Genomic DNA, 27,841 nt, shown 5'->3' with positions numbered 1-27,841 from the left:
GGAGCAGTCGGCGTTGGTCCACGTAAGGTGCCCCTTTACACCCCGTGTGCACCCCATTTCCACCCAGGCTGGGAATGTAAAAACTCTGCGGATGAACTTTTGAACTCTGGGGTGGCATTGACCAGAGACAGAGATGTTTGGGGTTGTTGGACTTCGGGGTGATTTGGACTTAAGACCCTGAGGGGGAAAGGACATTGCCAAACATACTTGGAGGTGGGTTTTTTTAGCTTATGGTTTGTGTTATAATCCTGTTTGTGGTGTTTCTCCAACATGATTCCGCATTGTTTCCCTCCTTTATTAAAAGGATTTTGCTACACTCGGACTCCGTGCTTGCAAGTGGGGAAGTATTGCCTCCTAGAGGCACCCGGCTTGAGCCCCCACCCATCACTGGGTGGGGGCTCAAGCCGGTTTTGCATTGTGTTATTGAAACGGAACCCCTGGATACTGAACCCGGCCTTTGTTGCTGCCAACTCAGAGAGGCAGAAGGGTTACACATACAATAATAAGCAACAGCTGCATTTTGTTTATACATAAGTCATCTTGATATCTTATTTTTCTCACTTCTATTTAGACTACAGCCTACATTCCATATCTAACACAAAGTCGCAGCAACTACTCACGCAGTTCTTTTCCATTCACCTCACACAATCCTCACTTCTACAAATCTTGCATTATCAGTGTTACAGCTAGCCTGGCTCTTGCTCACAGCGGTGAGTGTTTGCATTGAAATCCCCTTCAAATCCCTGCCAGTTCTTGCTTTACTTCCACAACTTTAAAGGGGAAGTGGTATATGCCTGTGTACCTGTCTGCAAGGCAGCAAAGTAGAAACTGCTTACCAGAGCAGTGTGGGACACCTACCGGAGGCCAGTTTGGGTGACACAAGTAAGGCCTGGTCCACACTACACTGTTAAACCGATTTTAACAGCGTTAAATCGATTTAATGCTGCACCTGTCCACACTACACTGCTCTTTATATCGATTTAAAGGGCTCTTTAAATCGATTTCTGTACTCCTACAAAACGAGAGGAGTAACGCTAAAATCGATGTTACTATATCGATTTAGGGTTAGTGTGGATGCAAATCTATGTTATTGGCCTCATTCTTTTACAATAGCTACCCACAATGCACCGCTCCAGAAATCGACGCTAGCCTCGGACCACGGACGCACACCACCGAATTAATGTGCCTAGTGTGGACGCGCACAATCGACTTTATAATATCTGTTTTATAAAATTGGTTTTAGCTAATTCGAATTTATCCTGTAATGTAGACGTACCCTAAGTGCAGTGTCTACACTGACACTGCGTCTCCCTAGCTTTGTTGCAAAAAGCTCTATGACATTCATCAAGGTAGTTTTATGATGTCAGCATAGCAGGAGAGTTAAATTGGCTGGAGGAGTAGTGTTGTGTGTATACATCCACTGTTTTGTCAACCAAACATGACTTTGGTTGACAAAACTGTGTAGTGTAGACAAGGCCTTAGAAAATAGCTTGGAGAAATAGAATAAAGTTGCAAACCTTTGCCACCTTAATATGTGTTCAAAAGCTTCTATGTCTTATTTCAGAGACTCACTTGTCAATTCAAATGCGTACACCTAAACGCTCAAGTAATTGCTTACAATAGACCCATTCCCATAAACTTCACTTAGCTAAAACTCTTATTGGCTTCAGTTCCTGAATGAGGAATGCAGGGTCAGTCTCACAGTGAAGAACATTTTACAAAATAAGGAACAAATTAACTACTTCTTGACTTTATTTTCAGTAATGCACTTTACAACTACCCACTCTAATATCCCTGGCTGTAGGTCTCACTTAAATTTCAGAAATATAGCTGGGATGTTCATGTACTGCATTCAAAGCCCATTGCAGTCAATATTTATTAACTTCAGCGGACTTTGCATCAGGCCCTATTACAGTAACAAATATAGAAAATGTAAAAGAAGCTCTGAGGAAATGAGAAAAGCCACACTCAATATTCTGTAAGTGGTCTCTGTAAAATAAAGTCTTTATGCTATTTTACACATTCTTTACTATAGTAATAGTAAAAGACTGATAAAGAATTTGGGAACCCAACTCTTATAGAATTTCAGCCCACCCTAAAGACCTTCTAGAATACCTGATTTTTATCCTTGAGAATTTTATCTTTAATGAAGTTTATGATTCTTGTACACTAGTGTATGATGGATGAATCTGTTGTAGAATTGTTTTCTTCTTTGGGTATGTTCACACAGCATTGTAAATCCGGGTCCATGGAACCTAGGCTGTGGGCTTGCATTTCCAAACCTTCCCCTTGATCATCCACACTGAATTGTAAACCTGGATTTACAGTTGCTGGACCTGGGTCTTAGAACTGTGCTTGTGCATATATACTGCACAACACAGACCTTCTGACTTAGGTTTTCAGCTTGAGCTGCATCCACACTGCAAAATGGCAGGGCTTGGATCTGAATCACAGTGACTTTGGTTCTGACTCAACCCCCTAGAAGAGTCCTAGAACCTGGTCCCCAAGTGCTTTTTGACCTGAGTCAGGCTGATTTGTGTATGGATGGAAGGCAGGGCTTGGGCTTACAGCAGAGTCAGAGCCTGGGCTTAGAGTGTAGACATGCCCTTCTTTTAAATTTTATCAATTTCTTTTTTGGACTTTATTTTAAGGTAGGTGTTTTTAATGTGTAAACTGAATTTACAAACTATCAATGAGAGAAGTGGGGGAGGGAGAAAGAGAATGTGAAATCAACATTATCTGTCACTCAGCAGGGCCTGATCCAAAATCTACTGAAGTCTTGAAGACTGTTGTGACTTGGGTGGCCTTTGGATCAGGCCCTCTTGACTAATGTGTATTGTTTTCATTCTCATTGATAGCAAATATTAATTTTGAAAAATATTAATTTTGAAAAAATATAAAGATATAAAACTAATTAAAATGTCAATCATTCCTTTTATTAACATTTCCTTTACTGTGTAAACAGTAACGTAGCAGGGTTTGGTGTTTATACTGAACATCCAAACATCTTGGACCAAATTCATCCATATGGTAAATGCATTAAAGTCAGTGGAGTTCAAGAAGTATGAATTTGGCTCCTTGATTGTATTGTGGGTCTCTTCAACATACATGCAACATGAGTAATGTATAGTTACACATGCTGAAATGTCTGCGCTTATTAAATTTGATTCTAATCCACTGATTTCTGTGTTGGTGAATTTAGGTTTTTAAAATTGCAATATTTCCTAATATTGTCATTTTCACTTTCTGTGTTACACTGGAAATGTCTGAGTGAAGAAAATAATTTTTTTCTTATCTCTGACACTTTCATTCTTCTGTCATAGTACACAAACAAAACATAGAATTAAAATGCTCAGCAGCATAAATCATCAGCTCTGATAAGTAACAGTAACTCATAAGGAGACTGACTTCCAGGTGAGCAGTCATGAATGCCTGCAACACAAGTAATTTCAAATGTATTTAAACCTTATTGCACAACCAGATTTTTATTTTTATTCTCACCGCAGGGTGCACATAATCTGTCTGCAAAGGGATTTCTAATCTTCAGCTTCATATGTTCATATGAAATATTACTTTTTTAATGTTGATAAACCTTTTGGGCGGTATGCATAAAACCCTGCAGAGTATAAGCATTGGGCCAGATTCTCATAAGCGTATTCTTTGACATGTGTAAATTATATCTCCCTGCTCCAGCTTGGTTCCTAAAGGGAATAGGCCCTAGGGATCCAAGTTCAGTTGGATTACTACTGCTTACTCCCTCACAGGGTTTTTATCAGCAAAGGGATGATATAATTTCAGTGGGCAGCTATATAGAAACCCATTGGAAGAGATGGTTGAAGCCCATAGCAGAGACACTGTTTGCAGGCAAATTGTCTGCCTCTGGGGTGAGACTAGCACATGACAACGCAACCCTGAGTCAAATCTGACCCACTGAGTTCAGTCATATCCATCAGAATTAAGAGATGTCAGGGAGATCATCTGTCATTACAAAGGTATTTTCTCCTAGATGTGCAATAAATTCTTACTATGGACCAGATTCGGACACATTTACTCACACTGAGTAATAGAACCTTACTCCAGGAGTAGTTCCTTACTACTTGATGGGTATGTAATTACTCAATGCAAGTGACCTTGGTAGAATCTGGCTATAAAAGTTAAAATGTTATTTTTTTTAAAAGGAATATTAATTGCATAATGTATTTGTTTACATTGTGACTGAGGCATAAACTAAATCTGAGGACCATGCTGCAAATCTAGGAGAAATTGTCTTTGCAGTGATATATAAAATGACCTTCAACTCCTAATAGTCTAGGAGAATTTCTATTCATATCTAGATACAGAATCCTGAAATAATGATTATTGTGGATTTATAAACAGTTTACAACTTCAGATTCTAGTTTATTTAATAAGACAAGAAACCATTGAGTGTACATTATTTTGGCAAGCAAACTGAATAAAAAAATGACTAGATCTCATGAAACCAAACCATCTGCTAGTATCAATCTGTAATCTGGTGTTTCTCCCTTTGGAAACACTGATTACTAGCACTCTTTTGTACAGCTGACTTTTCCTCAGATGCCTTTATTGAATTGATCTATAAAAGTAATAACTCTGTATTCTCTGTGGGCTTTTACAAAGATGTGAACTGCTGCCTGTAATCCCTTCAGTCTAATATCGATATGAAAGGATACCAACATCTGGTGAAAAGATTGTAGCTGTTAAGGCTTTTAAATTGTAAATTTTAAAAATGGCTTTAGGTAACCTCAAGCTAGAGTATAAAGGCAATATGGAATCTACATTGGCAAACAAGAAACCTATGATACAAAAGTTTTTTGTTAATAGGTGGAGAGAAAAAATGTTAATTAGCATATGTTTGATACTTTATCCAATAGCAGTTTCATCACTTAGAGGGGACACTTTAGAATTAGGTTAATTTTTTAAATAATTCACATGGTTAACTGTATGACTTTGTTTAACTACATAGCCAGAGGCATCAAGCCCAAAATGAATTTGATTTGAGACACTATTTATAGGCACTTTAATTCTATAATATAGGAAGCCTTTTACTTAGATTTTAAACAATTTGAGTGTGAAATTACAACACTCATAACAAAACACATAATTTACAGATTTTGAAATTTTTTTACATTTGAGAAATGTTCCTAAGAAAACAGTAGGTTCATAGTTAGAAATTAATAGATGGGAAAACCGAAATATTGAAAATCTAGCACTGCCCCATCTCCTGGATGTGTTTAGATAACTAGACTTTTCTTAATCAGAAAGAAAATAGGCTTTTTTAATGCAGCAAAAATTATAGTTTTCTCCTGGACACACTGTAATTAGTAGACCTTAAAACGACCAATTTGTCTATACTGTTAGCAAAACCTTCCCTCTGACTAGAATTGCACACATTTTATCACAGGTTACGACAGCAGAGGGCTCCCTTGAGTTTTCTTTGGTGTACCTAAAGCTGTAAACAACTACCCTGCATATCTGAGACGCAAACCGGGAGCTTTTTATGTCTGATCTCTGGCGTAAGAAACACACGTTCCTCTTCGCACGCCACGGCAAAAAATCTCAGATTTAGAGTGACAAATTGAATTATGTTCACAAGTTTCGATGAAGCTCTGTTTGAAAGAGAGTCGATAAAGTGAGCTGTAATTGTGGATTACGTAGTGTTTTAGAAAGGTCCTTCGAAGGGAATATGGATCCTATACATTCAGAATCGCAGTTGTTAAGGCAATTCGTCTGGCTAAATCACGAGGCAACGCTGTGGCAATTAAAGATAGATGGTAGTGGGGGATCGGGGGTCCTTGCTTTTTTCCCGTCGTCTAGAGCATCTGGTTTTTCTACTTATCTAAACAACCACGATCTTTTGCTTGGGGGGGTGGGGGTGTCCTGCCACTTCCAACAGCAAGGGAAACGCCCCACTTTTTAAATGCTGAACTTCAGCATTTAGTCTGGTTTTATTGTCCTGTCGCAGGACAGCGTGGTTCCATTAGAAGAAGACAACGTGGACTAATCCCTCAGACTTTAAAGAATCTGAAGAAGGGAAGTCGTTTTAGACAACGTCCGCTATACAGCGTGAAAACAGAAAGTTAAAGGCAAAATTAACACAATAAAATCAAATTAAAAACTCCTCTGATTGTATTAGTGAGGGTAATTGTAGCAATTGTATGGAAGTTACTGCGCTGTTGAAATCGCCAGACAGAAAATCCAATCTGAATGCTTTAGCTGAATCTGTTTAGAGCCACTCTGAAATAAAATAGAATTAAACCGCATTATCCAGATCTAATTGACCGTGTACTCCTCCAGAGTTGCTCTAGCTTTAACATAAACTGTGTGTAAGGCAGATGCTTCCATAAGCTTTTGCCCTCGATATGAAAGTAGTCCTTTGTAGATTAAAGGATTTAGGGAAATAATGGTCGAAATTGGAGCAACTGCTCAAATAACTGATGTTAGGCTTTATACTGCGAAGTGGTATATTTTGCAAGGGAGCGTTTGAGCTTCAAAACGTGGAAAAGAAGGACTAGTAAAATAGTAAGTTTTTAAGTATATATAATGGAGATATACACACAAGGACACCTGTGCATAAAATGTATTTAACGATGTACATGGTACAGTAACTGTAAGGTTTAACCATTCTAGGAGTTGGATCGACCAGAATCCATGCTTACAGAAAAGAGCATAATAATGACTGTGAAACTCATTGTGTCGTCTTATTTGTTTAGTTACTTCAGTTTGTAAACTCCTTGGGGAAAACTTCTTGGATCTTCTGTACCTGGTACATATTGTCAGTGCCCAATAGAGAACATATCCACAGTTTATAAAAAAAAAAATTTGCCCAGTAGGAGGGTGATCAATACATCTACCGGCCGCCCACATACAGGTGTACGTAGGCGCAGCACAGAATGCATGCAGTGGTTATAAAGCCCTGTAGACTAGCTAGTTTATCTTCTCGGTTAAAAGCATATTGGTTGTATTATTTCTCTGAGATAAAGAGCGTGTGTCGGTTTTAGTCGGAATGTTCCCTAAAATGCGTAGGCGTGTTTCAGTCTAACCAGCTCTAAACCCTTCACACGCCCAGTGTTTTTTTACGAGGGGAATCGGCTTGCCTAGCAACCTTTTCCAGGTCGTGTCTGATGGGCAGTGTGGAATACTTGGGCTTTCGCTTCCGAACTCCAACTAGCTAGAGAAAAAGGAATCATGATGGGTCCCACTGGGGTGGGTCTTGGGAGCCATAGATCTGTGTGCACCCACCGAAGCAGAAAGCTCATCTCTCTTTCCATCTCTCCTTTCGTGGCTGGGGCTTCACACTCACCTAAAGCTGCTCTGCGTCCGATACACAACAAAGGGCTGGAGAAGGGTGAGGTTGAGCGTTTACATTGGACGCTCGCTGACTTCTTCGTTCCCTTTCCTCCCACACCCCCAACTTTCCAGGCTTTGGCCCAGGCTGGTGGAGGCACAAGGGGAAGTTGAGTTTGGTATTTGTGTATGTGGCCGCTATTCACTGTCATTGACCCTGACCCTGCTCGCTAGCTTCCCTCCGGATTACCGCGTTCACCACCGCATCTGTATTACTGCAATTGGCAGACAGGCGAAAGGGTCTTTTTATACCACGTGCTTTCGCCTCCCCCTTCGCTGGCTCCCCCTCCCGCATGGTGTCACCATTGAAAAATGACGAGCCTGCCTCTAAAAGAGAAGGGAGCTCCCTGCAACTTTGGGCTGTCTGGGCGAAGTGGCGGAGCCACGGCTGCCCGCGCCAGCCGGCTCGGGACTGGGCGTGGGGAACCGGGCTGGCGCGCCAGAGAGCTGCAGATCCGGCCACCCCTGGGGCTTTGGTTGCGCCTGGGATTAGCCGCCTGGGCAGCGCCTCGCCCTCCAACCAGAGCAGAGTTTGTGGAGAGCGGCGAGCGAGCCGCGCATTGCAATCAGGCAAGCCCAGCTGGGAGCCGAGCCGGCGGCTGCTGCGGGGGGAGCCGCTAGAAACTAGCAATTCTCCCCTCCCCACGCCCCGAAAACTGCCCCAGCCCCCTTCTCTGCCGGGGGCAGGGCGGAGCGCTGGCACCGAGGCCGCTCTCCGCCCGGAGCAGGAGTTCGCTCTCTCCAGATGCTGGTTTCTGAAGCGCTTGGCGGGCACCAGGCAGGAGCCTGGAGGCGGCGGCGGCTGTAGCGATGGGAGCCGGTTGCTGAGGGGCGCCCGGCCGAGCAGAGCCCGGGCAGGTGGCACCCGCGGCGGTGACAGCGCCGGGCCGCGGGTGCCCCCTGGGTGCAGTTGCGGCTGGAGGAGCCGGAGGAGGGTCTCGCTTGTCCGTGGCGCCCGGGGATGGGTCCCCGCCGCGGCTGAAACCCCAGCGCCCGCCCAGCCCCTGTCTCCGCTCCGGCCGGCCGGTGAGCCGGGAGCCGCCTGCCGGCAGCAGCCATGGCCGCGGCCATCGCCAGCGGCTTGATCCGCCAGAAGCGGCAAGCGAGGGAGCAGCACTGGGACCGGCCCTCGGCCAGCAGGAGGCGGAGCAGCCCCAGTAAGAACCGGGGGCTCTGCAATGGCAACCTGGTGGATATTTTCTCCAAGGTCCGCATCTTCGGGCTGAAGAAGAGAAGGTTGCGGCGCCAAGGTGTGTGTGTGTGTGTGTGGGGTGTGTGTGTGTCTGCCCCCGTCTCTGTCTGTCTGCTCTCGGGAGTGGGGACAGGACAACCTGTAGCTTGCCACCGCCGGGCAACTTACCCGCAGCAAACTCTCTGCATTAGCCGCCAGCCCAGCAATCTCCCAGCTAGTGCCTGCCCCAGTCCTGATCTCCGGGCGTTTATGTTCCCTCGCTAGTTGCGTGATCTGCTACCTAGTGCCTCGGGTGGAAAATACACACAGACGTGTCCACACTAACTAGAAGAGATCGCAGAGCCAACAGTTCCCGGTGGCACAGTCTGATCTATCCAGCTGTTGGCCCGGGAAGTTTCTAACAGAGTACTGCTTCTCAGTAATATAATACACTGTGGCACATAACCACACTTTCCCTAGGTGTTAGCTGTAGTAAATAAGAGTATCCTTCAACGAGGCTTTAGGTGCGGCTTCCTCTTTACTTCCCTGTACTAGTTGCCTTCCTGGGTAATGCACAGTCTTTTGTATTTCGCTTCCATTCACAAAGCGCCTTATAGGCAGCACTGAAACTGATGAGCAGTTGTTCAGATGTATGTTAATGCCCTGTACTATTCAGGATGTAATGTATATAGAAAAGTTTCCTCAAACGCTAGTCTAGTCAGAAGAATAAAGGAACGCCTACAATTGATAAGCCCCCTGTTAGGGAAAAAAACCCCATAAGCGACTTAATGTTTTTGTTTTCACCCTTTATTGCCTTGTAAAAACTATCTTTTAATTGAGGTGGTGATAGTTAAGTGCATTACCTGATGCTGATAACTACTGGCTACATAACAAGGGCTCTAATAGCCACAGCTTATTAACCTTTTTTTAAAAGGACAGATAGTACAGCGATTTGTACAGCTTCTAAATGGTCGATGTCTGACAAAGCAACCTCAGCAAACTATCGTTAATGATTCGTTTCATTATGCTTCGTTTTACACATAGTATAGGCACTCTGTTCTAGACTCCCATTCTTAACAGTTAAGTAGGAGAGACTCATTTTATTTCCAGTATTCTGAAAGTAGGAAGTGTATCATACCAGCATGTTTAAGGACCATGAGGGATATTACCACATTCTGTGTACACTGAAATTATATACATAGATATTTTAACTGCTTATTAAATTAGGGCCCCTAATATAAAGGATAAAATCTGTGGATTATTGTAATTTCTTCCTGTAGATTACAGCATACTCAATAAATAGAGGTCTCCAAATTTACATTAGTAGCATGATTGCATTTTTTCAATGCTTTGTATTTAAAGCGTGTAAACAAAAGGATAAAACTATATAAAAAGACAAGAACATTTATAACTTTTCTTAATTGTATTGCCCAATTAATGAGTAATACTTCCAGAATTTAGAACGGGTGTTTACTTTATCTCATACTTATGCCCAGATGGCATATAGCTTTAAAACACAGGGATATTTTGTAAAGGTTGAAGACTTTAAATAAACATCTTCAAAAGCAAAGAGAATATCAGTAAAGATAGTACAGTATCTGCTATTTACTATAGTAAAAAACAAATTATTTCTGAATAGATTAGAGAATGCTTCTTCCATCCTGTGCTGTAATTTAGTCTATATAGTGTGTGTAAAGAAGTATACTTCCATTTTAATTTGGTCTAGAGAGTTACAATTGTTAGTAAACTATTTTTATAGTTGATGAATAACTAAAACATAAGAATTTACCTGGTCTGATCCATCTTTCCTTTTCTTTCTGTACACCATATTTGAAATAGCATCTTGTGATAGGATCTAACACATTTTATTTTTTATGGCTTTATTATTTGTAGCAGAATTATTTCTTATTCATCAGTTGCCTCAAATACAGTGAAAAGAAGCAATAAAGATACAATAACCTCAGATTTCTTGTATTATTGTAGAATACAAGCTAAATGTTGCCATTATTTGCAAAGTGGTATAGAACTTGTCTTCTTATTTCTGAAATATACTTTAAAAGTTAACATGGAGGCCACATAAAATTACTGTACACTTCTTTGAGCATGTAGTGTGTGTTTATATTAATAAAATCTTTGTAGGCTTAATTTTTAGACTGCATAATTTCTTAAATATAAATCTAAAATTCCATAATTAATTATTATAAAACAGACAGTCTGGTAAAAGTCAATTAATCTTCTGTAGTTGGTTGATGGAAACAAGTTTACTATGGCTTCCTTTAATACATTCACTTTCTGAAAGATCATTTTTATCTGGCTCTGAGTTTCATACTCTGGCAAAACTCTTACTGAATTCAGTGAGACTTGAGGACGATAACCAGTTCACAGCATTAGATGCCAAGCATTTCCACAGTGAAGAGATGCCTCTTGCAAAGTTCGGTATTCAGCATCATGGATTTTTCGTAGTGTATTTTGTAATGCTCCTGAAACTGATCATAATTAAACTAAATTGGAGTATAACCTAAACTCTAACTCATGTTAGCACTATTGGTTTCAATGGGAATATTTATTAGTGAAGGTTGCAGGATCAGGCCCTTTGTTTATGTCAATGTTAAGAACTTTTTAAAGGCATATTTGTCCAGTCACGCACATTAATAGCACCAATTAATTATTCATCCATAAAACTTTATACCAAAAAAAAAATCGGTTTTCTGTGTGTAAGTGCGGTGGTGGTGATGATGCATAAGGTGCCCGCTGTACCTGTGGATTCAAAGTTACATATAAGAAGTAGATAAAGCAGGGAGAGATAAGGGTGGAAAGTGGAGGGCAAATTTCATCACTTACATATCTTGTGGCATAGAAAAAATTAGAATGATATATAATTGTGAAACAAATAGGCAGTTCATTCTGTTCATTAATTAAATGATCATTATATGAAGCAGAAAATCAAGAGTTCCATTGCCATTTGTCTGATTCGTCAGAATATATGGCCATCAGTCATCATATTCATTGAAACTTGTTGAGACATGAAATAAGAGCAAAATGTGATGAATTTCCAAAAATCTGTTGTCACGTGTGCAATGGGAAATTTACAAATAAATCTTATCTAAATAATGTACGAAGTGTCATGAGAACAAAGAGTGAAAAATGAGCCAGTAGAGATTGCTCATGCATGATAATATCAGAATAGAAGTATGCAACAATTGTTCATTGTTTATTGATAGTGAAATCTAGAATACATCACTCCTTCCAAACAAAATCTGACTGACTCTTGCAAAGAGGTTATATATGGAAAACAAAAGTCCATACATCTTTGAAGTTAACAGACAGCAAACAGTAATAAAAATCAGCTGAGAGAGATGCTGCTTTTTTTCTAAAATGCCTGTTGATACTGCTTCTTGGTTGGCTGGTGCTGATCTGTGAACTAATTATGTGATTCTGAAGACATAATATATAAAAAGCTAGATATCCTGTACTGTATTGGTGCTTCTCTATAGTTGTGTTTAATTTTCTGTCCAGGGTTATCCCCTTATGAACATACTGTAGTAGTATATATTATAAAGATACAGAGTGGGGAAAGGTGAACATTCTTATTTACATTTACTAGTGTAAAAGCCATAATGAAAATGTAACTGTGGTTTTGTTTCAAATATTTTTTTCCAATAATTTCGATTAATATGTCTTAGCTCTATAGCTGATATTGATTTCTGTCAGAGAATTACTTAATTAAGCTATTAAGTGGACAAACCACAATAATGTATCAGACAGCTTTGATTCATAATGTTTAGTTTTATTATTATAATATCTTTAATTTATTCTAACTGCCACCTGATGAAGAAATTACTAGCATTAATTTCCTTGTACTCTTGAAGCCAAAATCTGTGCCCTGGCGTTGATGCCAAATACACACCAATAATAACTCACCATTTTTCATTTTGGATTAGAAAACAAGGTAGTTTAATTCTGTTTATTCTCAGATTCAGTTAATGCAACACAACAATTACACAGAGGACTGACAGATCAGAATTTTGAAGGCTTCATGTGATGTGAAACCTGACTTTAACTAGAGACTAAGCAATGAAAAGCAGAAAATAAATTCCTATGCCTTAGCTCATGCAATTACATTACATATGAAGTGTATGATTTCAAACCATCCACTTGTCCCTGTTGCATTCTTAGCTTCTAGTTAACCTATATTTTAACCTATAAATCTATATCCTTTATTGGTCCCCAAAGTTGTAGTCTGGTTAATTAGATCTCTTCAGATTATTCCATTGTATAGTATTCATAATGTCAAATGTATAAAAAATAAATTTATATTTATATATAATATTATTTATATTGTATATGTATATTAATACCAACTTTATATTACTCAAATTTGGAATGATTTGGCTTCTAATTTTTTTATGCTAATACTAGTGAGATAGAGACAATCTCACTATGTTCAGAGAATATATTGATTTCCGTTATTAAGACAGGACTATTAGACTTCTAGGGTGTTTTTTTGTTTGTTTGGGTTTTTTGTGTGTGAATTACTACAGCAATAAATTGCTCAAAAAAGTACCTTTTGGTACAATTAATGTGTACATCAGATGAGATTGATTAAGTAGACAGGGAGTGACTTCACAGCTTAAGAAGTAAAATAATTCTCAGGAAATGCAATACCTGAAGTCTTTTTTGCTTTTGTAGAGCTGAAAGCAAGACCCATTCATGTGTACATATGTAAATTTATTTCATTTCCTGCGAATCAGAACACTCCATTTGTATCTAGAATTCCTAAGAAATTAAGATCAGTTTGGAAGCTGTTGCTCTTTCTAAATTAGTACAAACTAGCTTGGTCTCACCTTCTTGACTGCCCATTAAAACACACTTTTAGCAATCTTTCATTTACATTGTAAGGCCTATTTATTTTGCCAAATGTTTGACTGATTTTGTTTTTAACTTTGTTTAAATCTCTTTAAATGCAGTGCCAAGTTGCCAAGGTGACGCACTATAAGCCTATTTTTATAATAAAATATGTATTAAATCAATTTCATTTTTTCTTTTAAAATACTGCTAAATATCTCCATTGCTATAAGATCACTGCAAACACAAAACGTACAAATATGTTGCTGCCAATGTAGGCACGTTCATTTAAATTTTTTAAAATTTATTTTCTTGCAATTAGTTTTAGATTGAGTATTTAAGGCCTTTCCCAGGCAAAACACTTCCCACACAGTGGGAAGCTCTTCTTTAAATAGAAGGCTGGTATTGAAAAGGGGTTTTGGTATGTATCAAAACTATATTAAAGCTGATTATATTGAATGTGAATTAATGCAAGCAACTTGGTTGAGAAGATGGAGGGATTATAACGTCCCTTGTATTCAGCTCTTTCTGATGGATCTAACAAATGTTGCTGAGTCAAGGATGTAATTTTAAAAGGAGAAGGAAATGAAAAAAGTTAATTCCTCCTTAAAACTGTAATGTAATTTTAGATGATAAAGGATTTACAGCAGTGTTTCATATCAATATGAGCTTTAAATCCTGACTTACAATAGCAGTGTTCTTTGTGACCATTTAACATATAAGTGTCTTGTATGATTACAAAACATCTCATATTATGAATATAATTCAGGAACAAAAAGAGAACTATAATTATCATGCAGTCTTAAAATATTACGTTAAAGTAGAAATAAGATAGAAGCATTTTAGCATTGTGTGTTTGATAAATATTAATAAATTTTAGACTTCATTGGACTTTCCCAAAAGTTACTTAAGGTTTTAAAAATCTATATTTGGTGGGCATCCCTTTTTCCCTTTGCCTGCAGATTGCCAGCATGTGGTAATGTTTTTTGTCTTTTCCTTCTTTCTAACGTATGCTAGAATACGTGTATTTTTGCCAGCAATCCTGAATGTCCAGTTGAAGTAAAGGAAATTTCAGAATTACCTGATTCTGAATACTGTCTTCTTCCTTACACTTTTATTCCCTTCACTTTCTTCCTTCTTGCAACTGCTGATTTAACTTGTCATTTATAACAGATACAACATTGAGGGTAATTGATTCTCTGAGTTCTCCTGAAGTTTAGAGAATCTGGATTCAGTTGAGTACCAGTTCAGGCTTCCCTCTAGTTAAGAAGACACCGTCATGTGACCATTATGCTCTGTCATGACTTGGTTGACACTTCAAGTCTGTGCCATGTCCACTTGCCTGGGAAACAAAATCCTTCATAAATCTACCTCTCTTGTTGTGAATTTACACCTTCCTTCACTGAAGAAATACTGAAATATGAAATGAATAGTCATTTTAAGGACTCTAAATTTCAAGAACTTTTAAAAAAAATATGCCAGTCCTGGTAATAATTAAAGTTTATTATAGAATGTAAAAGAATCTGGCTAATGGAGATGCTAAGGGAAATTTTACTGTACGCTCTTATTGACTTATTATGGAGGCGCTGTAGCAATGACATAGCTAATTTTGGGTTCTGTTTTGCATTTAAACAAAGAATTCAACCTCTTTGTTTTGCATGAAGAATAAAGTATATCTTCCCAAACTTACAGCACATAACCTGTGAGCACAGATTGAATTTTTTTGAATATTTTGAAGTATATGTGCTAAGCAGTTTGAGTTTTAGTGAATTAAAAATGAGGCCTCAAAGAAAGTTCACGTTTTTGAGTCATGATTTTTCAGGCCTTCTATTTAAAAAACAATGGACTGCAGAATGTTTGAAATGTGTAGATAATTGGTTCTCTCTCACCATATAATATTTTTAAATTAACTAATCCAAAAGACAAAAAAGGATTGGCCTTTTTTTCATTTAATTTTTGTGCAATTGGTAATTGACATAACACTTTTTACATTGTCTACTTTAGTGGCACACTAAAGCAGCTAGATGACTTTCTGAACAAATTAGAAGAGCTGTTGATCTTTTTGTGTTATCTTTTAAGTGGATACCAAGCCTATGTCTTCATAGCTATGTTGGTCACCAATATGAAACCCCTCACATCCCTGACCGACATATCTATGCCAGCAAGACCTCCAGTGTAGATACAATGATGTTGATGGAAGAGGGCTTCTGTTGATGTAGCTAATGCCACTCAGGGAGACAGTGCTCCTACGTCAACAAAAAAACTCCTTCTGTTGGTACAAACTGCATCTACACTAAGGGGCTATGCCTGCATGGGCTCCATAGTGTAGACCAGTGGTTTTCAACCTGTGGTCCATGGATCTCTGGGGGTCCGCAGACTAATCTAAGATTTCCAAAGGGGTCTGCACCTCCATTCAACATTGTTAGGGGTCTGAAAATGAAAACCAGTGGTGTAGATGTATCCTTAGATTCCCCATTAATGCCAGTTCTGCCTGAAGTATCAGAGGGGTAGCCATGTTAGTCTGCAGCCACAAAAACAAGGAGCAGTCCGGTGGCACCTTAAAGGTTAACAGATTTATTTTGGCATAAGCTTTTGTGGGTAAAAAACCCACTCTTCAGATGCATGAAGTGAAAATTACAGAAACAGGCATAAATATATATTGGCACATGAAGACAGGGGATTTTCCTTACAAGTGGAGAACCAATGTTGAAGGCCAATTGGGTAAGTGTGGATGTGGTCCACTCTCAATAATTGATGAGAAGGTGTCAATACCAAGAGAGGGGGAAATTGCTTTTATAGTGAGCCAACCACTCCCAGTCCCTGTTCAAGCCCAAATTGATGGTGTTAAGTTTGCAAATGAATTGTAGCTCAGCAGTTTCTCTTTGAAGTCTGTTTTGAAGGTTATTTTTGGTGGTGTTGAAGAATGGCTACTTTTAAATCTGTTGTTGAGTGTCCAGGGAGATTGAAGTGTTCTCCTACTGGCTTTTATATGTTACCATTCCTGTTACCTGATTTCTGTTCATTTATCCTTTTACGTAGAGACTGTCCAGTTTGGCCCATTTACATGGCAAAGGGGCATTGCTAGCACATGATGGCATATATCACATTAGCAGATGTGCAGGTGAATGAGCCTCTGATGGTGTGGCTAGTGTGGTTGGATCCTATGATTGTGTTGCTAGGGTAGATATGGGGACAGAGAAGGCAATGGGGTTTACTACAGGGATTGGTTCCTAGGTTAGTGTTTCTGTGTTGTGGTGTGTAGTTGCTGGTGAGAATTTGCTTCAGATTGTGGGGCTATCTGTACGTGAGGACTGGCCTGCCTCCCAAGACCTTTGAGAGTAGGGGATCGTTTTCCAAGACAGGTTGTAGATCGTTGATGATGCACTGGAGAGGTTTTAGCTGGGGGCTGTATGTGATGGCCAGTGATGTTCTATTATTTTCCTTGTTGGGCCTGTCCTGTAGTAGATGACTTCTGGCTACCCGTCTCGCTGATTTTTAGTTCTGTCTGAAGTTAAGCTTACCACAGATGACAGGGTGTTCAGCTATTACACCAATAAATGAACTTAAATATAGAAATAACACTTCAAAAATGGTTGAACGCTCATTAAGATGCACACTAGCTCTGTGACATATAGAATCCATTTTTTCATATGAGTAAACTGAGGCATTTATTGTTTGATCTTCCATTACTCGTGCACAGGTGGAGGGGAGCAAAAGCCAGCAGAAATAGAGGGCACGGGGTAGGGAACAGCACCTCCATAGCATATTTTCCCCCTACTACAAGCCCTTGTGAACTTCTCTGCTGGCTTAACAGAAGGTGGAACTCTGGCGGTTGGTATGGGTAGAGAGAAGTGGCACATGTCTGCATGTCAAAAGTGAGTGAGGTGGAATTGAGCATTTGCTTTTCCCACGTTGTGTTCTTGCTAACCAGGTGGATTTCTAAATATAAATCTATACAATGTTCCATGCTGTGATGGAGGAAGCGGATGGGAAAGTCAAGAAGGGTCTGGATCCCTGCATTGTAAGTCCAAAATCTGTGAATCAGCAACCTGATTTTCCTGCAAAGCCATAGGGCTCTGCGAAGTTTTGAAGCCACATTCCGTTTGGAATGTGAGAGTTTAGATTTCCCACCTACTTGATAAATGAGAGGAAAACTTAATGAGTCAAAACTTAGATTTTCTATTGGCATTTTCCCCCTCCCACAGATTTTTTCCATGGAACTGGAGATCCTCCCCGGGCCAGATGCTCATCTGGTGTGAATTAGCATGGCTGCGCTTGGTCACTTGATATTTAGCTATAAGAAACTTGGCCAAAGCCACTTAGCAAATCAGTAACAGAGAGGAATAGATCACATGAGTCTTGACTTCCAATTCATTGATCCAACTACTAGACCATGCTCTTCTTCATAGTGTGAATAAAATTCTGGCATTTGCTTGAATTATAATGCAAGTTTTCATATTCATCCATTTTTACAGAAAATCAAGACACCCCTAATAATGTGCAATTCAGCATGTGGTTCAGTATTTAAAGCAAGAACTAATAAAAATAAGGGAGAAATAAGTAGATGCAAAAAGCATGATATAAGATTTAAATGGATATGGTATATAAAAAGGAAAAACGCAAAAATCCAACTGACAAGGCTTTCTGCTTACAGGATCAAGTTTTGGTTAGTTTTGTACAATGGTGACCATGCAGTCACATAATTCTGATATGTATTGTTTCAACTTTTTTAGTAGGTTTTCAGTCATCACTCCAACGACAACTGGAACAAATCAGCTAGTGTGTGGGGAACATTTCCACCTCCTTTCTATAATAGATGTATTTTAACAATTTCCTTAGTCTCTGTGATTTAATCTCTCCCTTGGATGTTGTGATGGGGTGTACAAATCCCACACTGGGCCCACAGGGGGTAAAGAACAGTACTGGGCCCAGGTATCCTTTCCCCACCAGACCTACAGAGCATGCTCCAACTCGAGAGGAAGCTTAAAAGGTGATATTGGATGTGCTACCCATTAACCCTCCAAGGGCTCTATTTTCAGGTATATATTAAGAGTAAGTCCTTTGAAGTTATTGGAATTACAGTGGTGTACGTAAAAATCAGGATTGGGCCCTTTAATTGCAATAATTAGATTAGCTAATTGATAGAGCACAACATTTCTTTAAAATGTAAAATGTTTTCCTTTGTGAAATAATAGGGTAATACAGTATTTTGAAACACATACAGTCTCTCTTTCTCTGTGTATATCAGTGTTTTACAAACTGGGGTCGCTCCTTGTGTAGAGAGAGCCCCTGGTGGGCTGGTGTGTTTACTTGCCCCGTCCGCAGGTCTGGCTGATCGCGGCTCCCACTGGCCACGGTTCGCTGCTCCAGGCCAATGGGAGCCGCGCACGGGCCGAGGGACTTACTGGCTGTCGCTTCCAGCAGCCCCCATTGACCTGCAGCGGCAAACCTTGGTCAGTGCAAGCTGCGATCAGCCAGACCTGCAGATCGGACATGTAAACAAACCGGTCTGGCCAGTCAGGGGCTTTCCCTACACAAGCGGCAACCCCAGTTTGAGAAACACTGGTGTATATAATATATAACCACATACCAAAAGCCTAACTTTAAAGAAAATTAATTAGGTTGCAAAATCTATCCTTGCTACAGTTGTTTTACCAGTTGCCAGAGGTTGCCAGTGCATTGTGTGTTGCTGTGAGTGTGGCAGTGATGATTGTTTGGGAGTGACATGGGCCTATCTCTTTAAAATATTCATGTCCCGTTATTACTTAGACATGGTGCTATAATTTTCCTGAGGAATGCAAGAAGGAGAAGGAAAGTGGTGATTTTTAGCAGTTTATAACTCAGCTAAACCTGAAAAGAATTTAACATGGTTGAGAAAAGAGACTTCTCAAGCCTGACTGGGCTTTTCAACTCCTGAATTCCAAATGTCTGCTGCAAACAGTAGACATGTAAGAGCTTCTCAAGAAAATGTCCCCAGATTTTTTTACAATGGAAGTTGTTTGGCAACCTAAATATAGGGGTTGCTACAAGCTTTCCATATAATACAGCAAAACATCAGAGGTGTTTGGAGTCCGATCTTGCTGTTCCACTTTGTATAGATAATTATTAACTGAGGCAGGGACTGGAACCCAAGTGTCGTCCCTCCAACCATCAGGTTATCTAGTCATTCTTGCTCCCTAGCCCAGTGACTATGTAAGTGTTTATGTGAAGTGGAACAGTTTCAGTAGGAGAAACTGAGAGACCCACTCCAGAATACCACATACCCTGGGAGTTAGGACACTGTTCTGGGAGGTGGCAGATGTGTGTTTAAATCCTGGCTACAATTAGGCAGACTGTGGTCTTGAACCAAAGTCTTACACATCCCATGTGAGTACCCTAACCATTGCCCTATAAGGGATAATGGGGGTGCTACCACCTGCCTCTCTTCTGGTTTTCTGAATGATGCTTAGGTCCCCATGGGAATTTAACCTAAAAAAAAATTGGTTTTGATCAAAACCATTCAGTGAATGGGTCAAATCTCTGAATAATTTTAGTCAACCCCAAACTGCATTTTTCAGCAAATAAACTATTTTGACCACCTCTAATTGTAAACACACCAGTTCAGGTATGTATCGCATTTTCCAATACATATTGGAATTGTAAAGGTATAGAAAAGAGCAACAACAATGATTAGGGGTATAGAAGAGCTTCCATATGAGGAGAGATGAATAAGACTGGGACTTTTCAGGTTGGAAAAGAGACAACTAAGGAGGGATAAGATAGAGCTCTATAAAGTCATGACTAGTGCGGAGAAAGTAAATACGGAAGTGTTATTTACTTCTTCTCATAACACACAAACTAGGGGTCAACAAATGAAATTAATAGGCAGCAGGTTTAAAACAAACATAAAGTATTTCTTCACACAGTCAACCTGTGGAATTCCTTGCCAGAGCATGTTGTGAAGGCCAAGACTGTAACAGGGTTAAAAAAAGAACTAGATACCTTCGTGGAGGAGAAGTCCATCAATGGCTATTAACCAGGATGGGCAGGATGTGTCCCTAGCCTTTGTTTGCCAGAAGCTGGGAATGGACGACGGGATGGATCACTTGATGATGATTACCTGTTCTGTTCATTCCCTCTCGGGCACCTGGCATTGACCACTGTCAGAAGACAGGATACTGGGCTAGAAGGATGTTTGGTCTGACCTAGTATGACCGTTCTTATGTTCTTATTGACTAATGTCTGTGAGTTACTATATGGACATCTATATGAACTCTTCAGCCTGTCTAGTGGATTATCTCTCTATTGTTTATAGAAATTCAGAAAACTCTCCATGTTTACAATTGTAAATACATACCAATGACTAGGAAATATAATATACAATGCAAAAGTTATTTTATTGCTCTATTTTCTTTTTTTACTTTTCCTCTTTTAATTTATCAGAACTAACAATAAATATACTTCCACCACAACTTCAGCAACCACTAGCCATTCATGAAACTCTCTCTGGAATACTCCTGCACCAGAATCAACATCCAGGACACTGGATGATCAGCTTCAACAGTAGAAACCTACAGACAGTTTTATACAAGAAACTCACAGATCACCACACCTACCTTCACAGATCCGGTAACCACCCTAAACACGCCAAAAAAATTATCTACAGCCATTCAGATACCACAGAATTTGCTTTGAGGAGAAAGTGAGGGATACATGCCTTAGCATACTTAAAACCACGTTCACTGAAGGAGGACACTCTAGCAGAGAAGCAGATTGCATCATGGTATGAGCCATCCAAATACCCCAACAGAAGCTGATTCAATATGGGGGGAAACCCACTGACTGCACACCCCTAGTGTCACCTACCACCCCACGCTGAAACCCATATGGAGTATCATTAAATAATTACAACCCATGAGCAATGGGGACCACATCCTTAAATAAATCTTTTCTGAACCCCCTCTTCTGGCCTTCAAACCGCTCCCAACCTTGCCAAGCTCATTATCAGAAGCAAACTCTCCACAGACCAGGGCCTATCAATTCAAAGTGGCACTAGACCCTGCTACAACAACAGATGCAAAATCTGCAGCCATATCCCCACTGCTACCATGATCAATACCCCACCCTCCACAACACACATACAAGATCTATGGATGCTACACATGCCTATCACAACATGTGATGTACCTCATCTAGTGCACAGAATGCCCGAATAGCAACTGTGTGGGTAAAACTATGCTCCCAAATGAACTCACCCAGAAAAATGATAAAAGACAAACACCATATCACCCGTGGGCTGATCTTTTTCACAAAAGATCACTCTGTGTCTGACCTCTCAATCCTCGTCCTTGAAGGAAACTTGCACAACATATTCAAAAAATGAGCCTGGGAGCTTAAGTCCATAACTTTGCTAGATGCTAAAAATCATGGCTCAGTAAAGACACTGGATTTATGGTTCATTACAACAGTCTTAATCCACTAACCCTCCTTCATCATGGGACTGCAGAAGTGTTAATTGCCTGCTACATTTAAATTGGTTTTGTGCAACATGTGTTAATTTTCTATGCCTAACAATCTGTTCCATCTTGTATTTAGCTGTGACTCTCTGTATGTTTACACTGCAATAAAACACCTGATGGCACCCAGTCAAACCTCCTGAGTAATCATGGTACGTAGGGGACCCAATCTAAGAGGGAGAGAATCACAGGATTCTACCCCAGGACAGGTGAAGGCATCAACCCCTAACATATGTGGGGCTGCTCTCCAAGACCAAGAAGAGTTAAAGGTGCAGCTAGCCCTGAACTTGACACAGGTTTTGACCAAAAAAAAAAAAGTTTTTAACTGTGTTCTATTTTTTTTTATTGTATGTCTAAGCATATACAGTGCTGCTAATTTCTGAATCTTGAGTAATTATACACATGCACCTTTGGCAATTATGTTGATATGATTTCCACTTAAATGTATGCAATTGTGCACAGGTATTTGTGCTTTGTCTATATACTCAAATAGTTCACAGATGACTTGCAACTGATGAAGCGAGAACGGGGACAGTTAAAGTACCAGTGGTGGAAGTCTTATGCTGAGTCCAATTCATTGTGACATTCAGGCTTTTAAAAAAATATTATATGGCAGGACTGTGAGAGAATTGAAGAAATATTTTTTTTTTCACTTCCACCATAATATCTACAACGTCTCGCACAATGGGTCTGATATGTTGACAGCTCAGGGAATCCTGGATGTGTCCATTTGGTATCAACTTGAAGTTTTTCTCCCTGTGAAGAATTTTCATGTTATCTTTTCAGACAAAATTGCTCAGATTTGGACTGCACTGTCTACTGGCATGGAAACAAAGAACTGTGGCTTTAGAGGAGAAACTCTAAATCTTTGCTGTTTGAGTTTTATCCTGTTTCACTTACTGAGCTTTGAGAGGTGCTGGAGTAGCTTCATGCTTCTTATGAATTGGACTCTTGTCCTTTCTAGCTGGTGAAAGAAAGCAGGGAAGTACAGGGTCCATTGCTTTCTATATTTGTCATTGTTTCCCTGCAGGGGGCAGTGCACCAGCAGTTCTTGAACAGTTGTGAGGCCACTTCTCAACCAACTCTTGATGCTGATAGTGTGACTTTTGACTGGCACCTTATCTCCCAGTTTTGGGGAAGGCTATTGAGAGACTGCGGTGGTAGGGAACTCAGGTTGAGAATATTGTGGCCTGCTTATTAAAGAGGAGTTCTTGTCAGAAGCACATAACAGTACTGTGAGATTTTCAGTGGCTGCCAATACCATTTCTGGTTGGAAATCCAGGTGCTGGTATTATTGACCTATAAAGTGATAATCATTTGGGACCTAGTTATCTGAGAAACATGGAAGAAGAGTACTATGTAATGATTCTAAAATATGTACTAAAAAACAAACAAACCATAAATGGTTTTACTGTTTATTTTACTAATTTCTATAATGCTCGTTACTTAGCTAGATGCTACAGTTTCATACATTGAAACACAACTGAGCAAAAACAAAATTGCAAATGTCAAGAACAAAACAGTCAATCAAATGCTAAGCACAATTAATGGACCTTATGACTACCTGGAAGTCCCTAGACTTGGACTTGAATGGGCTGTCAAAAAGAATGACGTGGAGAGAGCACATAGACTCTAGGACTGGAAGGGACCTCGAGAGGTCATCGAGTCCAGTCCCCTGACTCCATATCTGGTGGTTGTGTAGTTAGGAACCCACAGGTTAAAAATGTGTGGTTTTTTTAAATGCTTTTAGTGTCTTACTTCTTTTGGCTAATCATTCTGCATTGTTTCCAGGTTGTCAATTAACAAGAACCTTGTTTGACACAATCACTCTAGCATGTGGTCTATACGTTTAAAGAAAAGGAATGTTGTAGTTTTACAACAAAGCAAAATAGAGGCTGCTAGTCATATCACAGAGGAAGATCTTTCACAGTGTAACTCTCCCGTTAGGTTTGAGATATATATCAAGTTTATCAATATGGAATATTGGTGGAAAATTGGGGGTTGGGGGAATGAGAAGCTGAACTAGTGTGAGATAAGGAAGAAAAAGAGGACAAATACCTAATAAGGGAAAAATAATCTGAGATGTTGTAGAGCAACAGAAGTCCTCAAAAGCAGGAGAACTAGCCAGGTCAATCAGAGGATATGCAGATGATTCTATGCTTTCAGTGCATTTCTGAGCTGTACTCCACAGATAGTCTCCCCATGTCAATGGGTGTAAAAAGTAGTCAGTGGAATGGGGAATTACACTGACCTACTGGTCAAACCCCAGCTCAGAACAAGGGGAGAACAGGAGCAGCAGCTTCTACTCAATCTGTTGATGAGTAGCTTAAACACTGTATCAGAGCTACTACTGCACAAGAGTCCTGCACGCTACACAATCTTGCATGGCAGATGATTCTGCATTCTACTTCATCAGACACTGTATCGATGCCATTTACTAATGGGTTTTTTTTTTCACAGGGGTCCAAGTTTTGGCCTTAAATGAGTAAATTAGGTCAGGGTTTTTTAAAAATTTGTGTGGTAACCAGTAGCTTGACCGCAGAGCCTATGCATGCACTGTATGTGACAGCATTGGCTCAGGAAACAGGCAGGAAAATTGAACTCAAATTAAAGCAAACTTAGCTATCATGCGCTGTATGGTTTATCACAATTTCTGATTACTGAGATATTTGTAAGCAGTAGTCCATTCTGCCACCTCCTTGTCCTTCCTGATTCATTCAGCAACTCACATCAAAATTCAGCCCTGTGGAAGAATTTGTGTTATTATAAATGCCAGACTGAATGAATCAGGAATTGGGAGGCTTCTTCTATGGGAAGTGGTCTGGTTACACATAAGAGTGAGGTGGCGATCCTTCTCTCCCCCACTTCTCGCAGTGTTATCATATTACTTATGTGTGTAATGCCTAAATGCTAAAGTGGTAGGTGCCTTGGAAATTCATAGTGAAATGAACAAAGAGGCTTTGATAATCAGTCACAATGGGACAGAAAAATGCAAAAAAGGAAAAGAGAAAAAACACGTCGGTAATTTAATGCATCTTTGGTCAAATATAAAACTGTAGAAGTGTGCCAAGTATGATTTATCTACATATGTTTTCCCCAAGCTTCTACAATGTATTAGTTCTTTTTCTTTTTTGTATTGTTAAAACATTTTGAGCAGAATCTGGTAATCATGAACACAGGAAACTAACATTAAACAGAGCCCTCTATAGTGTAGGCAAGCAACTTACCACATATCTTTGTCCATTTGATGTAATCCTAAACTATCCTGTGCACTTTCAGGCATAGTCATTTTCTGAGAAGAGACTGACGTAGCTATTTTTTAAATTGTGTACTAGAATGGACAGATGTTAATTTTGCACTAAGTTGAGACCACCCACTTCATACTCATTGTGTTCTGAACAGAATTTGAAAGTATGTCTTCAAATGTGAAAGGCTATTGACCTCTTGCCCTTATGCACAAACTTCCATTGAACTTAGACATGCATGTCATCTTGATATATCACATTTTTCTTAAGCAGACATTTATTCAATCCAGTGCAGGAAACAATTACTACTTCGAGTGATTGCTCATATCGATTTCAATTAGGTGTGTGTGCGCTGCGTGCACGTTCGTCGGAAGATTTTTACCCTAGCGACACTCAGTGGGTCGCCCAGGTCGCCCCCTAGAGTGGCGCCACCATGGCGCTGGATATATACCCCTGCCGACCCAACGGCCCTTCAGTTCCTTCTTACCGCCCGTGTCGGTCGTTGGAACAGTGGAGCGCGGCTTAGCTGATCTCCACTTTCCTAGCTACTCATAGTTCTCTTGTTATTCTTGTGTAGATAGTTGAAATTTTTATAGTTGCAGTTAATTCTTATTCATTTTTATAACATTATTAGTGTATATAGTTAAGAGGGGTTTGCGGATTAGCCCCTTCCCCGCACCCGGTGCCGGGGCCCATGCCCGATTCACCGGGTTTCAAACCGTGCTCGGCCTGTCACAAGCTGATGCCAACAGGAGATCCCCACGACTCCTGCCTTAAGTGCTTCAAGTAATCCCACCTCGCCGATAAGTGTCGGATCTGCAAGGCCTTCAAGCCGAGGACGAAAAAAGGAGTGGAACTTTCGTCTCAAACAGCTCCTGATGGAGGCAGCTCTTACTCCTCCGCCCTCGGCACTGAGCGCTGGTCAATCCACAGGCAGAAGCGCTGCTTCGGCACTAGATTGCACTGGTACTGCTAAGGCCTCTCGACACCGACCATCGCCAGCACCGACGTCTGCTCGGCACCATTCTCTCTCCCCGCAGGTGAAGAGACATAAGACTCACGCTGCTTCCGTGCCACCTACACCGCAGCCAGAGCACCAGGCTAGATTGGACCGCCTGGCACCTACACCTGCCGCAGCACCGACAACGTTGGCACCATCGATTCCGGTCCCGCAAGGGCCGTCGAGTCCGGTACCTGAAAGCTCCCTGGTGAGAGCCATGGTTGAGCTCACTATTCCCTCCACGCCGGAGACGTTTTCCACGGCGAGGGAACCGATCGCGATGACAGAGTCTGCCCTGCCTCAACCCCTGGCACTGCCGGTGTGGGTCATGCAATCGGTAGGCAAGCCGGCCTTGATGAGACCACCCTCTGTCGGCACCGCAGAGCGGCACCGCTCATGATCGTGATCCCGCCGGCATTCTCTGTCCCATCGCCGATCCCAGTCCTGACGCCGATCGCAACCCCAGCACCGATCCCCCTTGCGGCACCGATCAGTGTCCCATTCGTCGGCCTGGTACCCTCGGCACCGATCCAGATCCCGGCACTGCTCCAGGCACCGTGACTCTGGTAGCCACTCCAGAAGCCGAGCTTCGAGATCCCGATCGACCTCCCGGCACCACTCCGGTCATAGGTCCCGATCTTTGTTCTCGGTACCGGTATGGCTCCCGGTACCGATCCCCGGTGCTGCACAGAGTGAGATCAGTTATAGGGGGAGACTCTTCCCAGGGGTTTTCAGCCCCTTCTTGGCCATCCCGACACGCATCGGTGTCCTCTCATGTGGACAGTTCCTATGTACAGGACTGTGACTCCGATGTACCCTCCAGAATCTTCCAGGAGACCCAGGCCCAAGATCAAGGCCCCCATCAGTGGTCATTCTGGACACCTTGGGCATACCACCAGGCCCAAGGTGTACCTCCAGTCCCATCTCGCTCTGCTCCATCGGAGCACCGGGTGCCAGAGGCAACTATGAGCCGCCCCCCTCCTACCGGTACGGAGGAAGCGCCTGTTCAGCCGCCAGACTCCCAGATTCCACTGGAGCCGAAGGTCATCCAAGAGCAAGAGTCCACACAGGACCCGCTTGTCCCTAGCCTCCCCTCTTCTTCCTCTCCTGATGAGGCGGTGGTGGGGACATCCTCCACGGGCCCTCCTCCAATTGACCTGAGGGCCCATCAGGACCTCCCGAGACGTGTGGCACTCAATATGAATCTCCAGATAGAGGAGGTGCCGGAGATAGAGGACCCAGTTGTGGATATTCTGTCGGCTAATGCCCCCACAAGAGTGGCCTTACCATTCATCCGGACGATTCAGGCCAATGCTGATACCATCTGGCAGTTTCCAGCCTCTATTCCACCCGCTGCCAGGGGAATTGAGCGCAAGTATGTGGTGCCCTCTAAGGGGTACGAGTACCTGTACGTCCATCCTCCTCCCTGCTCCCTTGTCGTACAGTCTGTCAATGAGAGGGAATGCCATGGCCAGCATGCTCCGGCTCCAAAATCGAAGGAGGCTAGGCGCATGGACTTACTGGGCCGTAAGGTAAACTCTGCAGGGGCCCTCCAACTCCGGGTGGCAAACCAGCAAGCCCTACTTAGCCGCTACAACACCTGGGCAGCAGTGGGCAAGTTCATGGAGTTAGTCCCTCAAGACTCCCGTCAAGAGTTTACTGCCCTCTTGGTGGAGGGAAAGAAAGTGGCAAGGACTTCCCTCCAGGCCTCATTGGATGC

The 27,841-nt window shown here is 41.3% G+C and overlaps 1 protein-coding gene across 2 annotated transcripts in view; it reads left to right on the top strand.

The window, feature by feature from the left end:
* The window catches only part of FGF14 (fibroblast growth factor 14), a 704,926-nt gene that overhangs the window by 462,676 nt on the left and 214,409 nt on the right, over positions 1 to 27,841 (top strand). The window contains exon 1 of one of the 2 annotated variants that reach the window (XM_030568098.1): positions 8,330 to 8,615. The exons of the other annotated variant lie outside the window; for it this stretch is intronic. Coding sequence (XP_030423958.1) covers positions 8,423 to 8,615 — 193 coding nt within the window. The 5' untranslated portion in view covers positions 8,330 to 8,422. Of the gene's footprint in view, positions 1 to 8,329; positions 8,616 to 27,841 lie in introns of those variants that run through there. 2 annotated transcript variants of the gene reach the window in all.

This window comes from Gopherus evgoodei, chromosome 1, assembly GCF_007399415.2.
Source record: "Gopherus evgoodei ecotype Sinaloan lineage chromosome 1, rGopEvg1_v1.p, whole genome shotgun sequence".
Classification (NCBI taxonomy): Eukaryota; Metazoa; Chordata; order Testudines; family Testudinidae; genus Gopherus; species Gopherus evgoodei.
The sequence above is the reverse complement of the archived record's forward strand: the minus strand, read 5'-3'. Positions and strand labels throughout refer to the sequence as shown.